At 34.8% G+C, this 27648-nt stretch overlaps 1 protein-coding gene and 1 long non-coding RNA gene across 24 annotated transcripts in view; one reads left to right on the top strand and one right to left on the bottom strand.

Annotated features, from left to right (window-relative positions):
* Positions 1 to 11986, bottom strand: part of LOC140323509 (uncharacterized) — a 24769-nt gene extending 12783 nt beyond the window's left edge. The window contains exon 1 of the long non-coding RNA XR_011919390.1: positions 11716 to 11986. This is a non-coding gene — a long non-coding RNA (uncharacterized lncRNA). The remainder of the gene's footprint in view (positions 1 to 11715) is intronic.
* The window catches only part of LOC140323507 (protocadherin gamma-A4-like), a 301537-nt gene that overhangs the window by 134134 nt on the left and 139755 nt on the right, over positions 1 to 27648 (top strand). For 2 of the 23 annotated variants that reach the window (XM_072400622.1, XM_072400619.1), the window contains exon 1: positions 17627 to 20221. The exons of 19 other annotated variants lie outside the window; for them this stretch is intronic. In XM_072400622.1, the coding sequence (XP_072256723.1) occupies positions 17786 to 20221 (2436 nt within the window). In that variant the 5' untranslated portion in view covers positions 17627 to 17785. Of the gene's footprint in view, positions 1 to 2169; positions 4556 to 8701; positions 10474 to 17626; positions 20222 to 27648 lie in introns of those variants that run through there. 2 more of the 23 variants (XM_072400637.1, XM_072400648.1) reach the window with 2 other exon arrangements.

Here is a 27648-nt window from a genome sequence, read left to right as displayed (position 1 = left end):
AGGTATATATTTAGGGGCCCCACCCCAATGCTCCCTGCTATGTTAGTGGTTCCGGGGTCCCCAATTTGCACTTTCAATTTAGGACTCCTAGTTCCACTTTCCTCTGAAACAGCAACCCCAAAGTTCAATTTTCATAACTTTTTACATTTGTGACCCACATATCTTGAAATTCTTTAAAGCTGGGGGGCTGATTGTAATAACTAGTATCTATGAGGGTCCCCTGTACACCCTGAAAATTACAGGTCATTGTGACATACAGTTTAGGAGATATGGAGGTTTGTACACAGAGCTGTGAGGCTGCAGAATGAGATGCAGACTTTATACACACTGGATACATTTCACAGACAGAGCTCGTGCTATGAGATGGGGGCGGGGCTGACTGTGTCCCCTTCACATGAAGGCTGAGCTGTATGCAATCCTCTGAACGGATGACACAGAGCAGCCTGAGATCCGTGCATGCGAGGATGAGAGCTGCCGAGAGCTGGGCGGGGTATTCAAATCAGCCGGGCGGAGCAACCGGCTAAAAACCTCTGGGGAGAACTATGCCCCTCTGGTCACCAACAAAGGGGTGTGTTTTGTCTCACTTTGGACAGCCGGGCCCCAAAACAGTCAAAGTCAGTGAACTGGGACTTCATTTAAAATGTTAGGGAACCCCTTAGCAATAGCCATCACCTTCCCACCTTTTACACATCATATACAAACAGAAAACAGAACAAATATTACACAGTGAGAGTCCTTTTAGTTGCTTTACACTTTCAGTTATTAAACACTAAACTTCATTTTGCTTCTGTATTATTCCTACTACCTTTTGAATTGACGCTGCACTCATCCAGACTGATGTGACCTCGAAAATATTACATTTTTTTATTATTCCCTTGTCATCTTTTATCTATTTTTTTCAATTTTCTGTCAATTATGTATTCATGTGATCACTTATCTGTCTCTTCACTTCTTATATCTCACAAAATAAAAAATCTTATGATGAACTATTCCAAATATATTCAAATTTGAACTCAATAACCTCTTGCCACAAGACTGTTTAACTGTTAGGTGATCATTTTATGTAATTCTGTTGTATGGAAAACAGTGCACATAGAAATACAGTGGGCGTGCATCACCAGTATCTTCATAGATACAAGTTTTTAACTTGTAAATACTACTGTAAGCTCATTAAAATGTCCTATGAACTTGTTACAGACAACAGCTGTCTGCTGTCTACAGATAATGGGCTCAATTTGGTTTGGGTTTGCAGTACTCCAAATCTGAATGTTTGCGTCAGTTTGGTCCATGTGATAAATCTTCATTTTTGTTAATATATTATGAGAATGAATTATTACACCATTTCTCTGTTGTGTGTTATAGGTTTAAGTATTTTTATGTACACACTGAAGATCTAATCTTTGTCTGTTCAGAAACATTAGTCTACTAAAAGACTACTTTTACAGCAACCTTAATGCTAAACCCCAAAAATCAAGCAGGATAAAAGTTAATACATTTCAGACTAGTGGATACATGCTTTTCCCAGACAGGTTTGCTAAATGCAGGACCATGATGATGGCTGCGGGTAGAAAACATTCAAGCAAAGCAAAGGCAGCTGGATTTTGTTTTTCAACTTAGACTTTAAATCTATCATTAGTGCCCATTCCATTGCATTTAAAATACAAGATACAGTATAATAAAATATTAATAATAATAAATTGCTTAAAATATGTTTTCTTTTAATAAAGTTTATTTATACATATGAAACTGTACTATAACAAAATATTAACTAAAATGAACAATAAAACAAAAACAAGTCTAAGTAAATATGAATGGCTTATTTTAGGAATAACCTCAAATACAGTTATCTGAAATGTATTTATTGAGCCTCAATTTTTATTAATAACTACATTAAGATAATTTAGTTTTATCTAAATGTATATTAGGTAAACATTGTTGCTGCAATTCTTTAAAAATGGCTCTAAGTGGCGCTAGTTGTCTATGTATTTCAGTTCAGCACAAAGGCCCCCTGCCTAATATACTGCTTTTACAGCACAAACCTTCAAGACAAGACATAGGATAGCATATATGGCCACTGTTTTAAAAGTAACTGGGAACAGTCATTTATATATTTAATCTTTGAGTTTTGCACAATTGAAGAGAATACTGGGGAAAATCAGGTTATATAGAAATGAAGATTCAAGGATGCAGAGTCACAATGGACTGGCAGGTAGTATATTTTCTACTTTTCTTTTCAATTAAACCTATATTTACCCAGCTTCACTATACTATACCAGAGGAATTAAAACAAGGATCTGTAATTGGAAATATTGCAAAAGATCTGGGGCTCAATGCAAATGAATTATCACTAAGAAATTTCCATATTGTACCAAGAGGCAAAATCCAGTATTTTGGTGTTAATTCTGAAAATGGAGACCTTTATATTACAGAAAAAATAGACAGAGAGCTTCTATGTGAAATAAAACTGAATTGCTTACTAAGCTTTGAATCTGTGATTGAACAACCTTTACATCTATACACAATTATAGTGGGAATTGAAGATGTAAATGATAATCCTCCATCCTTTTCCAAAAATATCTTTGATATAGTAATTAGTGAGGCTGCAATACCTGGAGCACATCTTCCTTTAGGACATGCACAGGATCCTGACCTGGGTACCAATTCTGTGCAGGATTATACAATTAGTAAAAATGAATACTTTAAACTGGGAATTAAAATGACCAAGGATGGAATAAAATCCCCAGAGCTTATACTGGAAAAACCCCTGGACAGAGAATTGCAAAGCATTTATGAATTAATATTAACTGCTTTGGATGGTGGACAAGTTCCTAAAACTGCTACGGCTCTCATAAGAATTACAGTTTATGATGTGAATGATAACTTTCCCAAGTTTAGCAAAGACACTTATGAAATACAACTAAATGAAAACACACCTTTAAATTCTTTGGTTCTTCATCTTAATGCTCAGGATGTAGATGAAGGTTCAAATGCAGAAATAACATATTCATTTCATGATATTCCAGAAATTTTTTATTCAATTTTCACTATAGAGCCAAAAAGTGGAGACATAAACATTATAGGAAACCTTGATTATGAAACTAAAGAGAAGTATGAATTTACTGTTGAAGCCAAAGATGGTGGAGGACTTGTCGATCATTGCAAGGTCTCAATACAGATTGTTGATATCAATGACAATGCCCCTGAAATTACAATCACATCACTTTTAACTGCAATTCCAGAGGATTCTCCACCAGATACAATTATAGCTTTAATTTATGTTCAGGATTTAGACAGTGGGGAGAATGGAGAGGTTAGCTGTGAAATCTCTGATCATCTACCATTCAAATTATTATCATCATCTGCAAATTATTATAAACTTGTGACAGCCGAAAATGTCGATCGGGAGAAAATTCCTAAATATACCATATCAATTAAAGCTGTGGATAATGGATCACCTCCACTGTCCACCAATAAAACTATTCAGCTTACTGTCTTAGATGTCAATGATAACGCTCCTGTTTTTGAGAGATCAAGTTATACTGTATATGTCCAGGAGAACAATGCACAGGGAACATCTATACACAGAATCCAAGCATCTGATTGTGATATCAATGAAAATGCTAAAATTAGCTATTCTGTTCTTACTAATAACATTGACAGTATCCCAGTGTCATCCTATGTTTCCATAAACTCAATTACCGGGACTATCTATGCTCAGAGATCATTTGACTATGAACAGTTACGGGAGTTTCAGTTCCAGGTTATGGCCAAAGACAGTGGAACGCCTACTCTAAGCAGTAATGTCTCCGTGAAGATTTGTATTGTTGATAAAAATGATAATGCTCCTAAAATTCTCTACCCTTCATCAGACACTGAAGAGTCACCAGTATTTGAGTTTATCCCCCATTCTGCTGAGAAAGGTTATCTTGTGACTAAAGTGATAGCAGTAGATGCTGACTCTGGACACAATGCTTGGCTTTCATATCACTTGTTACAAGTTCCTGATTCATCAATATTTGTAATTGGTCAGCATACCGGGGAAATCAAAGTAGGACGAGACCTTCCAGATGCAGAGTCTTTAAGACAAAAGATTGTAGTTCTTGTCAAGGACAATGGAGTCCCATCCCAATCATCTACAGTGACATTAGGCTTAGTTGTTGCTGAAAACTTCCAACAAGTTGTGCCAGAAATAAGACGCCAACCAAATACTTCAGAATCCTCGTCTAATGTGACATTCTTTTTAATAGTTCTTATAGCTGTAATTTCTCTTTTCTTTGTCATAACAGTGGTAGTTACATTAATTCTTAAATGCAGAAAAACAAGCAGTCCAACCTCTTTAGGAACTCTGGGTAGAAGTGTGTATCCTCAGTTCACCCTGGGATGTCCTTCTGAGATCAGTGATACAAGTTTACCTTTTCCATTCTCCTATGACGTGTGTGTGACACTTGACTCAAAGCAGAATGAAATTGCTTATCTGAAGCCAGTGCAGAATGTTCCAACAGAGAATCTGATTGTCATGGAAGATTCAGCAGTAGCAAATGATCAGGCTGATCAGGTAAGAAACACTGCATATTCATAACAGACATATCACATTAGTCATAGAGTATTGCTGATTTCATATTATAGGCATTGTTATTCTTTTATCATCACAGTAGTCGGTAAAGTCATTTAGTCTGAATAGTTGTAAATGTAACATAACTGCTTGTCTGAAACCAAACCAGGTTATCTAAGAAGATAATCTATAAATTGTATATCATAAAAGGTATCAGAAAATTTAGACTGAATTTTGTTGTGTGTTTGATAAATAATTGTAACATAGTAAATTAAATCATGCAGAAGATTGTTGGTTGTCTAAAAAAAGTTTTTAAAAAGTTTGAAGAAGTTTTGTTTGTTACCCAGATAAAGTAAAAATACATATGCTGATCTTTCCTCTAGATTACACTTTTTTAAAAATCTCTACCTCCTATCTGGTTTGAAACTAATCAAAGATAAAACAATGATCAGAAATGCATGTGATTACTTTCACAGTAAGCATAAATTCTGAATTGCAATGCATAGGGATTTGAATGGCTGTGAATGACCTGACAGCTAAACTGATGGGTGAAGAATTTATAAATGCTGCCCAATGTAATGTCATGTGGCAGCACTTTACCTTTTTTCTTTTTCCCTTCTGGCGGTATCTAAATAGTTGTGGCTAACTTTTTTCTGGTGCTCTGTAGAATCTTATTCCTCCATCTAAAGACATGCTATCTGCAATGGTACATTTGAAATGGTGAATTCTTTTAGGGCAATATGCTGTCTGACTTCAGGCAATAAAATAAAAGACTTTTTGAAAAAAAATATCAATTATAATATTTATTATTTCAGAAAAAAATATTTGATGTGCTTATTTTAGAGCTGAACTTTAGCATGGGGCCCGTGAGAACAGTATTCTCTAAGTACATTTGTAAAATTCCTTTTTTGTTTGTTTATGGTGTTAATGCGGTCTTCCGGGTATTGTAACAAACTCAAAACTTTGACTTGTGGAAAAACTATATGAATTTTTTTTACATGGGACATGTCATTTCAAGCATCAATTAACCAATAGCAAGTTTGGTGAAAATAATTTGTTCAGGCACCTTAAAACTGAAAAAGTCTGTCATTATGTTTTCAGTTTCACACATCCACATCAGAGAGTTTTGGACGTCCTATTGTTTTTTTTTTTGCAATGTTGCTTTAACCCCCTAACCGCTAAGCCCGTAATTTCTCGCACTAAATATTTTTGCTCTTTTGGTTAACCCCGTATTTTTTCGCCTACACTAAAATCCCCACTTACCTGGTCCCGCTGTGCTAATCCAGCGTCGGTTCCGTGTTCCAGCGTCGGACAGGTCTACAATTTAAAAAAAAAAATTTCATGAAAACCTGTGACGCTTTTGGAACAGAAATCTAGAAATCAGTGTAACGCTCAGGTGGTTAAAATAAGGCTTGTTTTGGGTATGTGTTGTGCAAACTAGGGTCATATATACTTATGACAAGATTTTTAAAGCTTGTAAATAGGAAGCAGTGACGAAACAAAGTCGTCTGGCATATATTATATTGTAATTAGCCCCACTTCTACACTATACATATATCCTATATTTTATTATCCAATGGTATCCAATTGCCAGGAATGCAAAAAATCCCTCAATCACCCTTTAGCCTGAGGAAAGTTTATTGAGCTTAATGTCGTACCACTGTATTTGTTGAGTAAACAACAAATACAGTGGTACGACAGTAAATACACGTAAATACGTGTTTACGACAGTATCCTGTTACAGAATTTTTGGGTTACGAAAGAAAATGTGGATGAAAATTTGTTTCTGAATCTCTTCCTGTCTGTTCTCGGCTTGTCTAGTCTTGTCTCGGCTCATCTCTCCTTGTCTTGTCTGGGCTTGTCTAGTCTTGTCTCGGCTCATCTCTCCTTGTCTTGTCACGGCTTGTCTAGTCTTGTCTCGGTTCATCTCTCCCTGTCTTATCGCGGCTCATCTTGTCATGTCTCGGCTCATCTCTCCTTGTCTTGTCTCGGCTCGTCTTGTCTTGTCCCGGCTCATCCCTCCTTGTCTTGTCTCGGCTCGTCTTGTCTTGTCTCGGCTCATCTCTCCTTGTCTTGTCTCGTGTCACTCAGTCTACCACAGTCTCAGTAAGCTAGTAAACATCTCTGACTGCGTCTTGAGTGATTGCTGTGCTTAATAGCGATAGTGTTTTTTTTTGAGTGTGCTGGTATACTATACGCCAAAAAGAGTCCTCATTAAAGGTAACGTTTTTCTTGATTTCTATATGTAACATTATTTTCCATATGGTAAATAGTACAGTACAGCATTTAAAATAAATGTTAATTTTTTTGGTTATGAGAAAAGATTTCTATTTCCTTTATTTCTTATGGGAAAATTTGATTACAGTTACAAAATTTCGGATTAAGAAATGTTTTTTAGAACCAATTATTTCCTAAAACCGTGGTACCACTGTACCACAAATCAAACCGGTGTACAAAGGCTTTTCCATTTTTCCATCAGTATTGTAACAGAGGAAGGATAATATGTCACAATTTTGGAGTTTTTCACCAAGTTTACGTTTAAAGTGAACCGATCATCGCAATTTTTACTTTGTATAGAATAGTATATAACCCTTTTATATAAAGTAAAATGTGTTTTTTTTCTAAAGAATGGGAGCGCAGAGCCACCTGGGATACTTGCATCACAAATCCCAGGAGGCTTGGCCTGTTCCGTATGCGTGAGACCGTGAGACTCATGACCGTGAGATCAGCACCCTTTTATTTTTACAAATACAGCAGTGTCACATGATCCCGCGCCTGTACAGTGTAAGATCAGGTGATGTAGGCAGAAGAAGAAAAATGGCAGTTCCCAGTGCTTTCTTTATGCCGGGACAAAGCAAGAAACCAGGATACCGCAGGACGCTATGGAAGACAGCTCCAGGGGGATCGACAGATCTGCTAAAGTAAAGGTAAGTGTCTTTGTTTTATTTTCACTTTAGTTCCCCTTTAAAATCATTGTAATTGAAAACACAAGGTGAGGTATTCTTCATATAGTGGTCCTATTACCTTCAACCACATGTAGAAAATATGTTTTATAAAATAAGCTTTTGGAACAAAATGGATAATGTTGGTAAATGTTTCATATACAAAAATATAAGAAATATATTGTGTTTTTTTATCAGTGTTATCATTTCTATCATTGCTGAGAATATTTATTATAATATTTTTCTTTACTTGAAAATAAATTAAAACCCCTTAATTTTAATTATTGCTTATTTAAAACTTTGTCATTTTTTAATTCAAATCAATTTGTAACAATTCATAAAAACCTTGCAGTACCTCATTTTCACCTCAACATGTCACTGTTGACCAATAAGGCAGAGAAGCAGAAAATATGAATGTGTACTATGCTAAGATACTGCAGTTCTGACACTGAACTAAAATCAACCCTTAACCATCTCATTATTCCATCACTCGCTGGATCTTTTTTTCCCTTTGTGAACTGTGGATGTTTATAGTAAATATCAAGGACACATTTTACAAAGAAGCTGCTACAGAAGAAAGAACAACAAAAGAAAATGCAATGGCAAGTAATACTTCTCTTAATATACTCTCTTTCTCTGACTTCATTTGGTCAAATTCATTATTTACTATTGGAAGAAATAAAGCAAGGAACTGTAGTGGGGAACATAGCAAATGATCTAGGATTAAACATTGACGAATTACCAAGGAGAAAACTGCAGTTTACCTCCAGTGCTAAAAAGAATTACTTTAATATCAACATGGAAAATGGAGACTTGTATGTCACTGATAGAATAGACAGAGAAGCCATTTGTGGAACAGAGAAGAGTTGCTTTCTGCATTTAGAGATATTGGCTCAAAATCCTGTCAGTGTTTTTCATGTCGAAATAGAAATTCAAGATGTAAATGACAATGCACCAAGTTTTTCCAAGAATGTTTTTGAAGTTGCAGTGAGTGAATCTGCTATTATAGGCACACGTTTTATTTTAAGCAATGCACGTGATCCAGACCAGGGCACTAATTCTTTACAGAGCTATGGCCTTAGCCCTAACCAGCATTTCAAACTAGGGGAAAAGGTAAAGGCAGAAGGATTGAAATATCCTGAACTTGTGTTAGACAAATCAGTGGACCGTGAAAAACAAAGTACCTATGAGTTGACTTTGACTGCTTATGATGGAGGAAAACCTCAAAAGACTGGAATAGCTCTGATTAAAATTATAATTCTGGATTTCAATGACAATTTTCCTGTATTCAGTCGGGATACCTATAGAATCAATTTAGATGAAAGTGCACCAATTAATTTTGTAGTCCTCCTTCTTAATGCAACAGATGAAGATGAGGGTTCCAATGGATAGATTACCTATTCTTTCAGTCATGTCCCTGAAAATGCAGTTGATAAATTTACTCTGGACTTCCATAACGGAGAAATTAGAACAATTGGAGAACTTGACTTTGAAACAACAAAAAGTTATGAGATGACTGTAGAAGCTAAGGATGGTGGTGGTTTGGTGTCACATTGCACTGTATTAATACAGATATTGGATATCAATGATAATGCACCTGAGATAACTATTGCTTCACTTTCTTCACCTGTTTCAGAGGATTCAACACCTGGGACCCTCATAGCATTAATTCATGTCAAAGATTTGGATTCTGGGCCAAATGGAGAAGTTAGCTGTCATATGACGGAACAGCTGGACTTTAAATTAATTCCATCATCTAGTAATTATTACCAACTAGTAACCACAAGTTACCTGGATAGAGAAACACAGCAGAAATATATTATTACACTAACCGCAGAAGATCAGGGATCTCCTCTATTGGTTACAAAGAAAACCATCACTTTGATTGTTTCTGATGTAAATGACAATCCACCAGTTTTTGATGAAGCTTTTTATACTGTGTATGTTTCAGAACATAACCAACCTGGAACCTCCATAGTCACTGTTCATGCTTCAGATAAAGATGATAAAGACAATGCAGGTATAACATATTCCATTATTAATACAAATATTGACAAAATACCAGTATCATCATATATTTCTATAAACTCAATGACTGGGATTCTTTATGCTCAGAGGTCATTTGATTATGAACAGTTACGGGAGTTTCAGTTCCAGGTGATGGCCAAAGACAGTGGATCCCCTTCTCTAAAAAGTAATGTCACAGTAAAGGTTTTTATCATAGATAAAAATGATAATGCACCAAAAATCCTCTACCCATCATCTGATGCTGAGGGATTACCATTATTTGAATTTATACCTCGCTCTGCTGAAAGGGGTTATCTAGTAACCAAAGTGATTGCGGTGGATGCTGACTCTGGACACAATGCTTGGCTTTCTTATCACTTTCTGCAAGTTTCTGAACAATCCCTATTTACTATTGGCCAACACAATGGGGAAATCAGGATTGGCAGAGACCTAAATGATATGGATTTATCAAAGCAAAAGATTGTAGTTCTGGTGAAAGACAATGGTTTTCCCTCTCTGTCATCTACAGTTACTTTGAGTATGGTTGTTGCCGAAAATTTTCAACAGGTTTCCCCAGATATCAGACGCCAGCCAAGTAATGTGGATTTTTCTAATGATGTAAAATTCTATCTAATAGTTTCCATCGCTTTTATCTCCCTGCTGTTCATTATCACAGTGATAGGTATGTTAATTTCTAAGTGTAGAAAAAACAATATTCTGAGCTCTGTTGGAGCCCTCAGTAGAAATGTGTATCCTCAGTTCACACTGGGATGTCCCTCTGAGATCAGTGATGGAACTTTACCTTTCCCATTCTCCTATGATGTGTGTGTGACTCTTGACTCAAAGCAGAATGAAATTGCTTATTTAAAGCCAGTCCAGAATGTACCTACAGAAAATCTCATAGACACTGGTGATCCAATTGTAGGAGATAATGGCTTACAGAATGGTCTGTCGTTACCTAACCCTGTAAAGGTAAGACTTTAAAAGTAGAACTTGATGAAGCAGACTTTTTTGGCTAGCAAATCTTACCTTGTGATCTTCTAAATAATATAACTCTACTTTTCAACAGAATAATGCGTTATCTAATATTGCTAATCATCAATCATTATTTATTTACTATTAATCAATAAAGCTAATACAATATTGATGGATATAAATAAACCCATCTGATTACTAACATTGGTTGTTGAAGATGAGGTTGTCCATTGGTTTATCCAGCCAACAGTTTAGTTGGTGAAATGATAAAAAGTTTTCAAATAAAAGACAGGTCAGGACACTCTAATTCCTGACCTGTGACTGACATCCACAGGCTTTAATCAAGGGTCTTGTTCATTGGCTCCTGATAATCCAATCACTATGATAACAAATCATAATAATTGTCGTGCAAACAAGGCAGTAGCTGCTGCAAACAGTTTTTTTTTATTAATATTCCTTGGCTTCCCTAAACAGTATGCACCTATAGCATTTAACAGACAGCTGATATGCTTTCCATTATTAACCTGTTTTCCCCTAAAAACATATAGACAGCAATATTACTCAAGAGCTCAAGAAAGCTCTTTTTGACTTCAAAAACAATACTGCACTTGTTTGGATAGACTTAAAAATTAGCAAAATTATTAAAGTCCAACAAACAAGAGTTGTAAAAATTATCTGATAACCAAGGAGGATAATTATGGCTGGAAACAGTTGTTAGGAAAAAGGCAAACCAAAAAATCTTTACAAAATTGATTTACTGTAATGCTGATGATTGTACACCAGATATGTAATTTTTCATACCCTAACAAGTTAGAAAACTTTAGAGTCAAAGTTTATATTCTACTACTTTAATTACTTTACTGCTCTGTAATTCCTATGTCTACCATGGAGTCTGTGTTGCAGTAATAGTGATATGGTTTTTTCTTTCCTCTATAAAGAACCATAATAAAACATCAGCTATACCCATAAATGGATCATATACTGGCAATATAATAATATGATATGGGAATTAGCTGTCTGTCCATTCTGCCCAGTCCCATGGTGACACACATTGGGCCTGATTTATTAAAGTTCTTCAAGACTAGAAAAAATAGCATATCATGGGAAAACCCGAATGATCCAGCAAACCTACAATGGATCTGATCCAGAATATAAAACATTTGCATGTAATATTATTATAATTTTTCCCCAGTCTTGGCAAGTTAAAACAGAAGTAAACTAAAAAAAAATCATCTTTACCTTCCCAGATTAATTGATCGCTGAGAGGTTTCTTTAATCGTGTCCCACTTCATCCTTATATCTTCATTCATCCCAGAACTGGGTGCCACCACCCTATTTGACCTTTTTCTGCCTTTTGCCAATGTCACCCAATCTCTCACTGCGCAGGCACAAGATCGGGTAGATGGGGAAAAAAGAGTGCCTATCTCACTGCGCATGTGCAAGCCCAATTTCAGGTCAGAAGCCTCCTGGGATCCATGACTTGAGGCTCTGCAGTCCTTTTCTGTCTTTTTCACCACAGCAATAAAGGCAGAAGAGGACGGGCTTTACCCCCCCTTTTTTGGAAAAAAATAGAATTAAATAGAATTAAAAATAGAATTTTGCTGCTTACCAAATAAAGGAAAGAGGAAAACCATTGGATCATTTTTTAACAGACAGGAAGGAAAAACATCAGCAGTAAAAAAGACAATAATAGAAATCTGATATCTATATATATATACTGTATGTATATATTGCTGTTAGTTTTCTTTACTTCCTGTCCTGGCATGACAACTTTTTTTTTTTTACCATCAAAAGAATGTATCCAATGAATCATCCAACCACAAAAAAACTGCAAAAAAGTTAAGTGCTAACTGTTTCTCACTCTTGTTTCACATTTCTAATACTAAAATAAAATGTTTTGGTTATAAACACACTTCAACCCTTACTTGTTATTTAAGCCCACACCTACTAATTGGAAAATACTGCTGCCTGTCACATTAGGTAGCCAAAAATAAAGTGTGGGAAGAGTGAGGGTGTGAACAGAGACTAGCTGCCATCTTTGATTGCAGCTTACGGAAACCCATATATACTCAAATTTAAACAGATCAATTAGGGTAAAAAAAAATGAAAACTATACTCACTCCAGTATAAGCCACAGTGCACCAAATGTGAAATACTAACATTCAAAACAGCAATTAACAGAAATTCAATCAATATTACAATACATACATCTCTGGTGTCCTATTTTTAAAATATGTATTTAAAAGGTGAAAAAAAAAATAAAATTATAGCTCATGGCTCAGTCTGTTCCCTGTTTATAAAAGTAGTTTAGTATTTTATCATTTTTATTTGGTTATAATAGTAGTTTTTTTCTATATTTGCAATAGTTCCAATTTAAAACTCCTTTGCATATGATGATATAATTTTTATTATATATGTACATAGACACAGACATATTTGCTCATTATGTGCCTCATTCATTAAAGCTCTCCAAGACTGGAGAAGATATACTTTCATCGGTGATGCTGGGTGATCCAGCAAAGCAGATCTGGTGCGGGTTTGAAAACATTTGCTAACAAATACCAAGTTATATTTATGAAATCTATTCCAGGTTTGCTGAATAACCCAGCTTCACTGATGAAAGTGTATCTTTTATAGTCTTGGAGAGCTTTAATAAATCAGGCCCTATGTTTGAATGTTGTGCTTCGTGAAAACTTGGGCCTGATTTAATAAAGCTCTCCAAGACTGGAGAAGATACTCTTTAATCAGTGAAGCTTGGTGATAGAGAAAACCTGGAATATATCTGGTCCAGGACTCAAAACATTTGCTAACAAATAGAAAATTATTTTGAAGAAATCCATTCCAGGTTTACTTGATCACCCAGCTTCACTGATGAAGATGTGTCCTCCCCAGTCTTGGAGAGCTTTAATACATTAGGCATCTTGCCACTCTTTCTGGCAATTATGGTAAAACAATGTCACCAAGAGGATAGAAACAAGTTTGCTCAAAACAGCCCCGGCAGTGAAAGTAGTGGGACTTCTTATGATGCTTTGTTCATGCCAGACCCACTTTACTGAATGAATAAGTTGACAGTGGTTTATTTTGATGAAGAGCTGTTATTAGAAGCTCATGAATAAAAAAAATGTGGTACAAGATAGAATATGAACCTAAGAGGTTAGTTTAATGGCAGTAGTTTTTCATTGTGGTTTTGAGGTTGGAGGTAAAGGTTTTAGCAAGTAAGATTTTGGTGTAGGGATAATGTATTATGGGCTCATGCCCTAGGACAGGACTACCAAATGCACAGAGCACTCCCTTCTTCTCTTCTTCCTAATATGTGAGGTAACCAAGAACAATGCTAACTAAAAAGAAAGCAACACTCAATATTTCAGACAGGATGAATGGGTGTTTTCTGCACTGATTAAACAGATACAATAAAAACAATTTCAATGATACATTTATGAATCTGCTGAGCTGCTAAAACCAAGACTTAATATAACACTACTGTCCTGCACTGTGAGACAGATTACATGGTACAAATGTCATTATGTATGATATATCATTAATGGAATGGAGTCTAGATCACAATTAGCCTTGCCTGCCAAATTCTACCATCGAAATTTTGTGCCTTATACAAAAATCTGCATATTACAGGACTGTTGTGTATGATCCATCTTTTCTGGAGAAACAAGGCATGGTACTGTGTATAATATACATAGATAGGATATTCTGAGGATAGTCAATACCCGGAATTATTGAATATGATTTGCCATGCAGCAGATTTATCTGTGAGGAATAGTAATTTATAACATTTACAACAAAATACCATAACCAGGAAGAGAGCTTGGAATTGCTCATCAAACAAAAGGGAGGGCCACATAAAGTACTAAGTTTAAGTGCTAATAAAAATAGTTAAAACATTCAAACCAATATCAATGTCACCACTTAGGCTCCCTACAGGAGGTGTGATGTCTTGAGGATTGTCAATAGGCTCTATTAATAAAACAGTGAATCTGACATTCCCTCAAACATTCCCAGGCGGGAATTTTCCACGTCCATATGTTTCAATAGCAGTATTGATAACTACCAGGAAATGTTTGAGAGAATGGCAGATTCCCTTTTTGACTAATTGAGCCCAATGTGTGCATGTATATATTTTCTTATTTTAATATAGGTTTTAATGCTATTTTAATTTAATGAACACAATTACATTTACTCTTTTAATTGGAAAAAAAGCTGTAAATTGTAAAGTTTTTTTTTCTTAAAACTGGAGTACAGAAATAGCAAAACTTACTTTTTCACGTTTTAAATACACTCCTCAATTTTTAAATACTTTATCTTTGATCTACTTTTATAGCTTATATTATGCAGTACTTGCTTTTCTTTCTTGTATAGTGATTTAGTTATGCCCCTTTTGAATCAAACTTAGTTAAGGCTAAAGGGCATGTTCACATTAACAGTACAAAACTGAAGCATTGACAGGTAATAACTAGGCTAGACTTTGTTGGGAGTTTTTTCTTTGTAACTTTTCTCAACCACTGCTTAAAAGCCTTTGCATAAGCGTAGTTCCAATGCAAGTCTATGAACTCTTAATGTAGCATATGAAAAAACATTGCAATACTGCTGCCACCAACAGCCTAATAAAAAAGCATAAAAAAAGACCCATTTCATCTATGGTTTGCAAAAAACTGTTTCCAAACAGTTGTACTGAAATGTTCCTCTACAAACATAAAGTTGAACTATTCTTGAAAAGTGTAGATTTGCTAACCATTAGGCAATTTGTAAAATGGTTAATACTACCTAAGAAGTACCCTGAAAAATGTACCCTTGACTATTAAAAGAACACTGATCTTCTTGTCGGGTAGCCTCATAGTTTATATCTCCAGTGTGGTGTCCTCTAAAGGTGCGTACACACTTCCAATTTTTATCGTTCCAATCGAACGACGAACGATCGATTGGGCAAAAAATCGTTCGTAAAAAAGTAACCAACGACGCCGACGAACGAGGAAAGTCGCTGGAAACGAACGACCGGACCGACGGATCGGATTGGACGACGATCGTTGAACATCGTTCGTGTGTACGGTCGTTCGTTGATCGTCCATGTTCAGAGCATGCGTGATGAACGAACGTCCGTTCACTTTCCTGTCGTGCACATAGTTCCTCTATCGCTCAAACGATCGTATCTATTGTGTGTACAATATCTACGAACGATCGTGTCGTTAACTCTATGTGCAGGATCGGTGCTATACGATCGTTCGTATATATCGTGCATGAACGTTCGTCGTTCGTTTTCCAACGATAATAATTGGAAGTGTGTATGTAGCTTTAGGCACTGCTGTCTCTTTGATAGTTTCACAGAAATTGAAATAAGATTTGGCAATTCATTATTATGCATCATACAGTTTTAATGAGTCCTTACTAGATAAAACTGTGTCTAAGGACCTTCAGTGCACACATCTCTCTACTTTTACTACATTCCTTTGGCAAATCTGTATTTCCTTTCCTAATATATTTTTCTTCCTTATCATTACTGTACCTGACATTTAATCACCAGACTTCAGAGGGGTAATTCTGACAAAACCCTGCTACCAAAATCAGCACCTCCACCCAGTTCCTCTATTTTCACCTGGTGAACTTCCTAACACACTTCCTTCCCTGGGGTGACAATGCTTACACATATATACTTACTGTATCTATGGGGAAGCAGCATTGTGTATGTACATCTAGTGAAAGGGAAGTCAATGTCCAGCTGAAGAAGTGAACACATCAGGTTGACAACACTAATTGTGATGCACTAGCTTAGCATTATCAGCCTGCTACAGTTCTGTTTTGTATTTCAGTGGTAAAAGTCACCTGATATTTGACAGCTATCCTGTAATGCTCACTCAGCAATATTCAATATTTTCCTTTTTTTAAAAAACCTATTGGCAAAAAAAAATTACAATTTTTGCAGCAACACTAGGTAATGTGTACTGCATTTTTTATTTGTAATATATATTGTACTATAGCAGCAAATCATGCCATACAATCTTTTTTTACTCTGTTCTAATGTGGCAATGCTTCTTTCTGAATTTGCATGTAGCTACAATTTAATTTCATGGCGTCATTTCCATTCTCTCCTTCACAGTCCAGTGTTCACAAAGAACATTGGCTACCCGTAAGATAAACCTGCCCATATATGTGCAATGAAACAACTGAGTATCAGATTGCACAACTAATATGAACCACCCAGGGGGAGCATATATATATATATATATATATATATATATATATATATATGGAATGCTGGGGATGTGTTCTTCTATGCACAGGGATCAGAAGAGAGGTCACACAGATATCAAGGTCCTAGCTGTACATTTTGATTATTTTGTTTAAAAAAATATTTTTGGTTGCTAAAAGTTTTTAGTTTATAGTGATTCTATCCACTCTGGAAAAAAAATTAAACATTATATAACCATGTATTTAATGCAGAATTATTTTGTGTGGTGAACTGTAGGATTTTATTAGATAGCTTCCCACACATGCACTTTTTAACAACATTGCAACAGACGGGGCTTGAGCATTCAGTACCCACGTGTTCTTGGAAAAGAATCAAAAAGAATATTGGATTCGTTATAGATTGCTCAAACAAAAAAACACAAAAAACATTATAATACATACATTTCTGCATTGTCAACATTCTACATATTTCTTTAATTTATTAAGAATAATAATAAAGCATGTTCTAAGTGATTCGATTTGCATATCACCATGGTAAATTACTTACGTATAATTACAATATGTCATGTCATGTTCAAATTTCAATGTATGTAGGAGACAAATGTATCTTCCTTGGTTCCATCTGCTCTAGCGGAATGAATATTTAGTCAAAATATATCATTTTATTAATAGAAATGAACTTCTGGCATGCTTTTTCTTTTTCTGGATTTGAACAAATCTATTCTAAAATTGCTGTTTAGTATACTTATATGAGAAATGGATTACATGGGTTGTTCTGTACGAAAAGATGCTATAATATTAGTATGTTTTGTAAAGCCAAGGCATTTTTAGTCATTGGAAGAGTGGGAGTAACTCCCAACCAATAATCTTATGCTACCACATAATATCTGCTTTTACTGTCTTCGTTCTCTCCACCCCCGTCAGTGACTCACCCTCCCTCTCTCACTTTGATCAGTAAGAAGAACAAAGCTATATAAAATCGATGCTAAAAGAGAAGAGTTAGCAAGGATTTAATTTGCTATATTGCATTAATTTAGACCTGATCATGATGTCTGTGCTGATTTAGAAACCTGACTTCTTGTGCCTATCCATCTCAGGGACCTATATCTTTAAAATGGACTTCAGGAAGCATTTGAATACTTGGCTATGGCAAGTATTATCTTTCTTTTATCTTGGTTTATGGGTAAGGGTCTGTGGACAGCTTTATTATACTATAATGGAGGAATCAGAGCCTGGGACTTTTATTGGAAATGTAGCTCATGATCTGGGCTTAAATGCTGAACAAATCTCCGAGGGCAGACTGAAACTGGGATCTGAAGAAAGCAGGAGGTATTTTGTTTTGAGATTTGAAAACGGAGAGCTGCTATTGAATGAAAAGATAGACAGAGAGATTCTCTGTGGCTTTAGTTCAAGCTGTTTGCTGCCTGTAGAACTGCTAATAGAAAAACCATTAGAATTGTTTCGCTTGATTGTTGAGATCCAAGACGTAAATGATAATGCACCTCACTTTGTAAATAGTGATCGATTAATTAAAATAGCAGAACTGGCTACTCCAGGATTGAGGTTCCCTTTGGAAAATGCTATTGACCAGGATGTCGGTTCCAATTCAGTAAGTTCTTATGAGATGAGTCCAAGCCAGTACTTTTCACTAAATGTCAAACAATTAAAAGACGGGACACTTTTACCCGAATTAGTATTGGAAAATGCATTAGATAGAGAGGAAATAGCAGAACATCACCTCATTCTGACAGCTTTAGATGGTGGCCAGCCACCTAGGTCAGGAACAACAAGAATTACTGTGGTTGTGTTAGATAATAATGACAATCCTCCTACTTTTGATCAGCCTGTTTATAAAACAAGTTTATTAGAAAATATTCTCCCAGGAACTTTATTAATAAAGCTTAATGCAACAGATGTAGACGAAGGATCAAACAGTGAAATTGAGTATAATTTTGAAGATCACACTCTAAAATCAGTTGGAAAGTTGTTCAAGCTTGATTCCCATACTGGTGAAATTCATGTTCAAGGAAATATAGATTTTGAAGAGAACAATTTCTTTGAAATATATGTAAGAGCCAAAGATAAAGGTGTTCCAGTGATGGAGGGACATTGTGTTATACAAGTGGAAATTCAAGATTCCAATGACAATGCTCCTGAAGTTGTGGTAACTTCTCTTGAAAACTCAATTCCTGAAAATACACCAATTGGCACAGTGGTTGGACTGTTTAATATAATTGATCGAGATTCTGGCAAAAATGGTGAAGTCCATTTAGAAGTACCACCAGGACTTCCTTTTACTTTTAAATCCTTTGAAAATCACTATTCTTTGATCACAGATGGTATTTTGGATCGGGAAACGATAGCTCAGTATGTTATTCACTTAGTTGCAGTAGATTTAGGGTCTCCTCCGATGTACACAGAAAGAACAATTGTTCTTAATGTTTCAGATGTAAATGATAATTCTCCAGTTTTTTCACATCATTCTTTTACTGCCTACATACATGAAAATAATGTACCAGGAATTTTTCTTTGTACTTTATTTGCCACTGATGCAGATGAAGGAGAAAATTCACAACTAAAATTCACTCTATCAGAAATATATATTGCAGGTTCTCCAGTGTCTTCTTACATATATATAAATGAAAACAGTGGCAATGTATATGCTCAGAGGTCCTTCAACTATGAATATATTCAACTTTTAGAAGTCACTGTCTTTGTTGAAGATGGGGGATATCCAAAATTAAAATCAAATGCCACTCTTTACATATTTATTTTAGACCAAAATGACAATCACCCCAAAATTCTCTACCCTATCTTGACTAGGGAGGCAATTGAACATCAAAAAATTCCTCGTCCTGTATCTGCAGGTTATTTGGTCACTAAAGTAGCAGCAGTGGATGCAGATTCAGGTTATAATGCATGGCTTTCCTACAGTATCCTGGAAGCTTCTGACCCTTCCATGTTCAGAGTGGCACCACACACAGGGGAGATAAGAATGATGCGGACTTTACATGAGTCAGATGACAGCACTTACACCATATTGGTTTTAGTTAAAGACAATGGACAACCAGCTTTATCAAGCACAGCTACTATTTTTGTGTCATTTGAGCAGATTGTCCATGATGAAACTCCAAAATCCCAAGATTTCCAAACAGCTCATATTGAACAATCAGATATGACATTATACCTAATAATATCTCTAGCAGCTGTCAGTACTGTATCAGTCATTACCTTTATTGTTTTAATGGTCAAGTGTGTAAGAACAAAAAATAACAGAAGCCTCCGCACTTGCACCACTGGATCTGACATGAATGATTCTCAGTGTCATTACCAACCAACTCTACAGCTCAGTTCAGATGGAACCCTAAAGTATATGGAAGTTAAGACTTTGACCCGACCTACAAATCAATGTTATGCTACTTGCATTTCACCAGCATTAGAGCGAACTGACTTCACCTTTTTAAGGCCTTTGGATTTTCCACAACTAAAGGATATTTTGAATGATGAAGATTCCTTGTCCATGAACAGTGAATACAATGACATTATCCAGGTGAGAAAACCTGCTAAAAGTACCTAATGTTAAATTCAACTGTCTCTCTGTCAACTCTCTGTCATTATTTTTTTTGCAGAATTATTTTACCTGGGAGATCAACTGTAAATACACAAACAAATAAGGATTATCCATAGAAAAGTCTTTTTAATTTCCTTTAATGATAATCAATACATGTATTTTTTGCTGCCAAACCTCATTAGCAGTCATGTAGGATGTATGCAGGTGGTCAGGGCAATCCTGAACTTTTGTCAATTTAGTCATCATCAGGCCCTGATCTGCCAGTTTGGCAGTGATATTCCTTCAATCATCCAATTTTTTTTTAAAGCTGCAGCACATGTCCATACTCACAGTATTTACATTGTACTATATCAAGAAAGCTTTTATTGAACAGGCAATCCAAGGTACATGTATAACATTCTATAAGTTATTTTGAAAGTATATTAAAATTCTGTCAGTGTAAAATAAGATAACTAATTATATACACCAGTAAATTGCTGGTGGCATTACAATGTTAAATATAAATTACTGTAGTTCAGAAATGTATTTGAGGAATAATTCTGAAAAATTTCATTAGGTGACATGCAAACACTTTAATGGAATGCCATTGGGAACGCAGTCAGTGAATAATTCATGCGAAGGCCAATGAATATTTCGTTTTTAACATGTACTGAACTCTTTACATCTAGTTGTGGCACAGAAAATAATATCTTGAAGGGATACACTTCTAATTAAGGAGACATGTCTATAATTTTGCTAAAAAACATTTTGTGTTCAAAGGAATGATTTTGTACAACAAAACCAACAAAACAATAAAACTGCATTATAGTGTCTGATAATTAAACAAAGCAACGGTAAGACTGTATTGGCATCTTACATAGTGTGGTTTCCTCCTAATTTTGAGCACCTCCAGTCCCCCTCACACTTGTTTTTTCTATGTTGCATTTTAAAGCTATACAAGATATTTAGGCTGATTATCTCTTCTTCAGTATTGGGTAGTCCCCAGCGATCCAGAAAAAGTCACTAATGTGATGACATTAGTGGCCTTCTCTCTACATTTGTGTGCAGAGCACAATGGTATCTCTGTACTTACAGAGAGTAAATTAAAATATGAGTCTTTTGCAGTCTGAAAGAGGATAGCAAGTAAGTATTGCATTAAGGACTAAATTATTTTTTTTGTAAGGCTATTGGTTAGGAAATACATTTTTTAAAAAGTAGTTCCTGAACTCTCATGATTCAAAACAAGGATGTATCTCATTTCATTTTACATTCTGTCTGCTAAAGGAATCCATATCTGGAGAATCCTTTGTCAATATTAGGACTCATTGGCAATAACCATGGCTAAAAAGAAAAGTATTTAACATTATAGTTCCTAAAGCAATACAGTTCCTAAAACCTAGTGGATGTTTTAACCCATCTGCAAAATGAAAACTGATTTTTTTTTGTGGTCTTACCCTTTATCTTTAGGAAAAAGTTAACATTTTCATATCTGTTATTTTCCTAATATATATTATATGCCCTTCTTTACTTCTTTAGCTGGAAGTATATTTTATGTTCACAGATTTAAAATGTTTCAAACTTGTTTCTTAACAATTTAAACAAGAGAAAAATTGTTGCTGAAGTTCTCCCTTAGATCCCTCTGTTCTCCCTTACTGCACCATTTTGCTCCTTCAGAACATGTAGTGTTGAAGATGATCACCTATTTATTATGGAATTACAGAATGGTTGAATGAGATGTGTTATCTTATTGAATTTGTAGGTAACAGCCAGAAATCTTAATTAATCTATATTTCATGATGTGACTCCCAAGCAATTATCTTGCTGTTAATGCTCTATAAGGCTATAATTGTTACAAGCACCAAGGTTAGGGTGTGAAACTGCAGGGTTGGCCTCTCCTGGGCACATGGCAGACTGAGGCTACGGACCTGAAAGCAGCAAATCCCACTGCAGGTAACCAGATATACACTGCAACACAACTCCGCTTCATGCAAAAAAGTTCCCTGCTGCTCATATTTCCTTGAAATCAATGCCAACACTGTTCATTTTTGCTCCCTTCGGTTCCCTAGTCATCAGTGGACTCTTGGGCAACCTACTGTAAGCATGCATACTCATGATCTCCTTAGTGACTTAGTGACTATTTTCACCCAAAAAAAGGTAAGATAGTGACTTACCTGTCCCATATTCTTTAGGTTTAGTGTCCCTAAGGGAACATCTGATGTTATAAATTTACCATCAGGCCAGCATTTATTAACCCTATTGTTATGGTGAAAAGTCTGTATGCTTAGTAAACTATACTATTATCAGTAGGAAAGAAAGTTTCCCTTATAACATTTTAACTTTTTTGAATGTTTAAAAGTAGGATGGTGTTTTCCTGTCAGACTTAGGGAAATGTAAAGTGAGTGCAGAACACTGTGATTAGTATAATGATACCATGTATTGTGCATTTTCACGTGTCCTTTGCTGTTATGTAATTTCTCTGTAATAAATGCTTAAAATATCAGAACAACATTTTTTAACTATGTAGAAAATAACTATAGTCCAGAACCAGAATAAATTGATATCATTCTTTTATTTCTTTAAATGTATCGGACCTTCACTATTGGCTGAAATATTTCAGCCAACACATTGGTTTGTACAGATCAAGATTGAAAGGGAACTGTGTTCCTTGCTAAAGTACATTGATAAGGCCTGTTTACATAAAGCAAAACTTTAGGTTGTAGTAAATACCTGTACATGAATACATAGTAGGAAGCAAAGTGCAAGCATTAGTTGCCATCAAAAAATGCTTTTTTTTAAAAAAAACTCCATAGTGGGAGGAAAGCTGGTGATTCAGTAATAATTTAAATTATGAATGCAGCACTCTCCAAACCATTTTCTTGTTTCTCATCCCTATTTAAAACATTTCGAATTGAACAAAAATTTAAAAGTTAATTGTTTGTATAAAAGTCTCTCAAAGTCATTTTGTAAATTGTTGTATCTGCAACACGTACCATAAATCCAAAGTAGAAACACCCCCTTATATCTCCTATATGCACTCCTGGGTACAGCACATAGTGGTCATGAATCAGGTTAGATGCACTTTTCCCAAACTCTCAGTAGATTAAATGGCCGCATTAGGAAGTTTCTTCCATGCATTGCACAGAAATGGCATCTTCCATGGTGAGCACTTCCATGTCCCGTGTCTTGGCAGCTTCTGGCATTCTTATATCCTTGCATTTGGCACCAAATTGTGGGGACTTTAAAAATGTTTTTTAATTCAAAACGTATGTTATCATACCAATAGAAAAATAATATTTTACCTGAGCTTTATTTTAAGCAATGTAAAAGACAAAAAGGCAAAAAAAAAAAGGAAAAGGGGAAACCAAACAACACAAAAAATAGAACACAGTTACTCCTACCAGCATTTGTATATATATATATATATATATATATATATATATATATATATATATCGTATATATATATATATATATATATATATGTATATATATATAATTGTTCACAAAAAAGGAATCTCTGTATCTATATCGGAAATTGCAGATAAATGTCATCTGTTAATGATGACATGTCTCGCAGATTTTGTCAATCATTGGAATTAGGATTGGTTTGGGAACAGAGCTTTGGTACTGTTTTCTAATTCAAAACGTACGTTATTATACTAATAGAAAAATTTTAATTTAACTGAGCTTTATTTTAAGCAAATTAAAAGACAAAAAAGGCAAAAAAAAAAGGAAAAGGGGAAACCAAACAACACAAAAAATAGGAGAACACAGTTACTCCTACCAGCATTTGTATATATATATATATATATATATATATATATATATATATATAAATAAAATTGTTCACAAAAAAAAGGAATCACTGTATCTAAATCGGAAATTGCAGATACATGTCATCTGGTAATGATGACATGTCTTGCAGATTTTGTCAATCGTTGGAATTAGGATTGTTTGGGAACAGAGCTTTGGTACTGGATTTTCTGGTTGTTAAATGGGGTAGATGTTAGCATGCATGCAAAGGTGGCTACATTGAACATCTTGGGGAACCCTGCTAAGAAGTGTAGCCATCCTACTAGAAGAAATGTAGAACATTGAATCCTGCATGCCAGCTGAAACTGAATGCCAACTGAAGTTAATGTATTAGAGGAAAACAAGATGAATGAAAATAATTATTTAATATATATAATTTATTATTGTTATGATGCTTTGTTTTTTTTTCTTACTAACGGTTTAATGACACTTTATTAATAGTGATGCATGGTTTCCACATAAAATATGTTTGGATTTACTCTAGCGGAACTGGTCAATGCAAACAGAAAGTTCAAAATGTACCAATGTAAATGAGCATTGCTGTTTTGTATTAGTGTATATTGCCTACATTGGCACACTGTGGTGCCATCATTTTTGAATGGCACCCCAGCACACCTTTTCAAGGTACCTGTGCTGCTGTGCAATGGTGATTTGCTATGCTACATTTTAATCTTGGTTCTACAGCAGTTTTTAAGGTTATGAAGCTGTAAAAGGTAAATCAATTGGTAAATCAAAAGTGTAACAAGATATACAAAAAGATGAACAGGCAAACAAGCACTGATAAGGAACAATGGAGACAATACCAACACAGGCAAACAATACTAAACTATTGCCCTACTGTAAAACAATAATTTGAACTTTTATTTCTTACTTAGCTTCAGTTTGGGACTTCATCCATTCTTGCTTCTCTCATTTACATCTCTGTATCTCAGTCTCTATGGCTAACATATCATTTGTATCTGTTTACAATGTCACCCCAGGTTTTGTCAAAGTCCCATTTCCAAATCAATGTAAAAATATTGAAGTCAAACCTAACTAAACTCCAACTAAATGATTTTTTATTAGCTATAAAATCATAAAAAATGACCATAGAAATACAATGATGCAGGAAATACTTCATGCTACATTTTTGATTGTTTCAGCCCATTAGAATGAAAAGATCACCCCACTGCAACTCGGGTTATCACATAAAACTCTTGTTAACCTGCCAGTATTTATTGCATCACAGCAGTGAGAGCCTATTTATGCCAGTGCATGGCATATGTAGAGGTGTAATTTACATGTGTTGGTGCTCTGGGGTGCCATTAAGTCTAATTAGCACCTACCTTTAGAAAAAAATTATGGTATTGTTTAGAAGTTATTGAAATTGTTTATGGTTGGAAAACAAACATAGCAAATATTGATGATTCTCTTAAACCAGGATTTACTGTAGATTGTGCCTATAGCTCACATCTGAAATTCTGGCAACTTTAACAGATTATATTGCTGCTAAAATATTAATCAATATTGTATTGAAATATTATGTTTTGGGATGAGAAACAAAGAGACAAGTCCCTGGCATTAACAACACAATGGTGACTGCCAAGATTGTACAGTGTTCAATAGGAATGACAACTATTTATTTTAATATTCATTTTTATCATAAATAAACTAAATAAGAATGTTGTACAAACCCTGTATGTACAAACTGATGCTTTTTTTGGGTGTATTTGTATTTTGGTAAAATTAGCAACATAATATAGAACTTTATATGTCATTAGGAGCAATTTTTGTATTTTCTAAAATGTAAAGTATTAAATATGTAAACATATTGTTGTTCTATCACTTAAGAGAATTGGAGCCTACAGTTTCCATAGTTATTTACAGTTACTACACCATGTACATGTTTGTTAACCCCTATCATTTACCTTTACTGTCAGCAGTCTTGGCAGGCACATGATAGTTAGACACAATTTTACCATACATATAACTAATATTAGAGCTGCATATTTGTTGCTCCCTTCATTTTACAGTGAAGACTATAGATTAAGTTAAAACAAAGCATCATTTTAGTTGCTCTCAATTTATGATAACCCAATGCAGTTTATATTTGTAAAGGCAAGTAAGGTCCTGTATTGTAGTGAGTCATTACAACTTGGCTTGGTTGTCTCTTTTCCACCCTTTGCAAATGGAATGGGCTAAAACATAGAACAAAGTTAGCCTGCCATAGCATTTGTATAATTGCAGTTTATTCCATTTGTTGTTACATGTAGGTATATGAAAAACTTTACATTACGAAAACTATTTGCTATAGGGGTGTCAAGCAGTTAACTATATATGGTGATTCCTGTTGCAAAGTGTCATCTGGCCACTAACTTTTCTCCACACCTCAGGTTGACAGTGTATATTTGCAAAAACAAAAAAATAATGTGTATGTGTAAGTATATATATATATATTTATATATATTTACACATATACATTATTTTTTTTGTTTTTGCATAATATATATAAAATGTTTACCTAGCTTAAAAAATAGAATTGCATTGCATTTAGGATTAAGCAATGATGTATATGGATTTTGATTTTAGTATCATTAGTTACAGTTTTGTATGTATCATACTTCCTCAAAAAGACAACACAACAGTGTGACAAATGTTCCTACTTGATACTATTTAGCTTTTTTTACCATTTAGAAATCTTGTGATAATATTTTAATTCTTAGTTTATAAATAAATACATAATAGTTAATTTAGCAGCAATACCTTAATTGTAAAAATTTTGCTTATATATTAACAATCTCGTCCCCTTGGCACATGAATTCACCCTCTATTCTTTTATCTCTAATACAAATAAGAGTTAATGCTTCTTTAAAAACCTTTTTATTGAATTCTTCTACTATAGCTGAGTGGAATTAAAATGATTATATGACATACAATATCAGTCAATACAATTCAGATATAGGCATCAGATGCAGCCCAAAATATGGAATTAGTGGAAAGTATATTTTATAGTTGTTTGTATTGCTCTTGGGTATGTAGCATAAGATCTCAATATAAAACCAATGTAGGGAATTGCAGGGAATTGTGAAAGGGATTAGAAAACCCCAAGCTAGGCCAGCCATTTTAGCTTGGACAGACCAACCCCTCATCTCTACACACACTTTTTTCATGCTAGAACAAAGTTGTACTGCATTGTGTTATCCAATATATGTTAAGCACAAATTTTTGTCTGTAAAGAATTGTAAGTATGACTCCCTCACCCTGAGCTAAAGTTAAAGAATGTGGTAGGTTGGGAGGAAAAGCAAGACACAATCGTATTCCTATTGCTAAAAAAGGAGTATTGACTAGATCAGGATCTTGTCATATTACAATAACAGTGTTGGAAAATAATATTAACTCACCGGTGTTCAATTATTCAGTTTTTAGGTAATTACTAAGGTGAAATGACCCTCGATATTTTCAAACTTAAGGCAGCACATCAACATTGTCTGCTACATATATTTCCTCCATCAGCATACTAAACAAGTCACATAGTAACATAGATATACATCATCCATCCATCTCTATAAATTTAAATAAACTTGAACATACATAATTCATGATTATGTTAAAATAAAACAGAATAAAATATGTTTT

The sequence above is a fragment of the Pyxicephalus adspersus genome, chromosome 2 (assembly GCF_032062135.1).
Source record: "Pyxicephalus adspersus chromosome 2, UCB_Pads_2.0, whole genome shotgun sequence".
NCBI lineage: Eukaryota > Metazoa > Chordata > Amphibia > Anura > Pyxicephalidae > Pyxicephalus > Pyxicephalus adspersus.
Note: the sequence above shows the minus strand (reverse complement) of the source record. Positions and strands in the feature narration are given on the sequence as shown.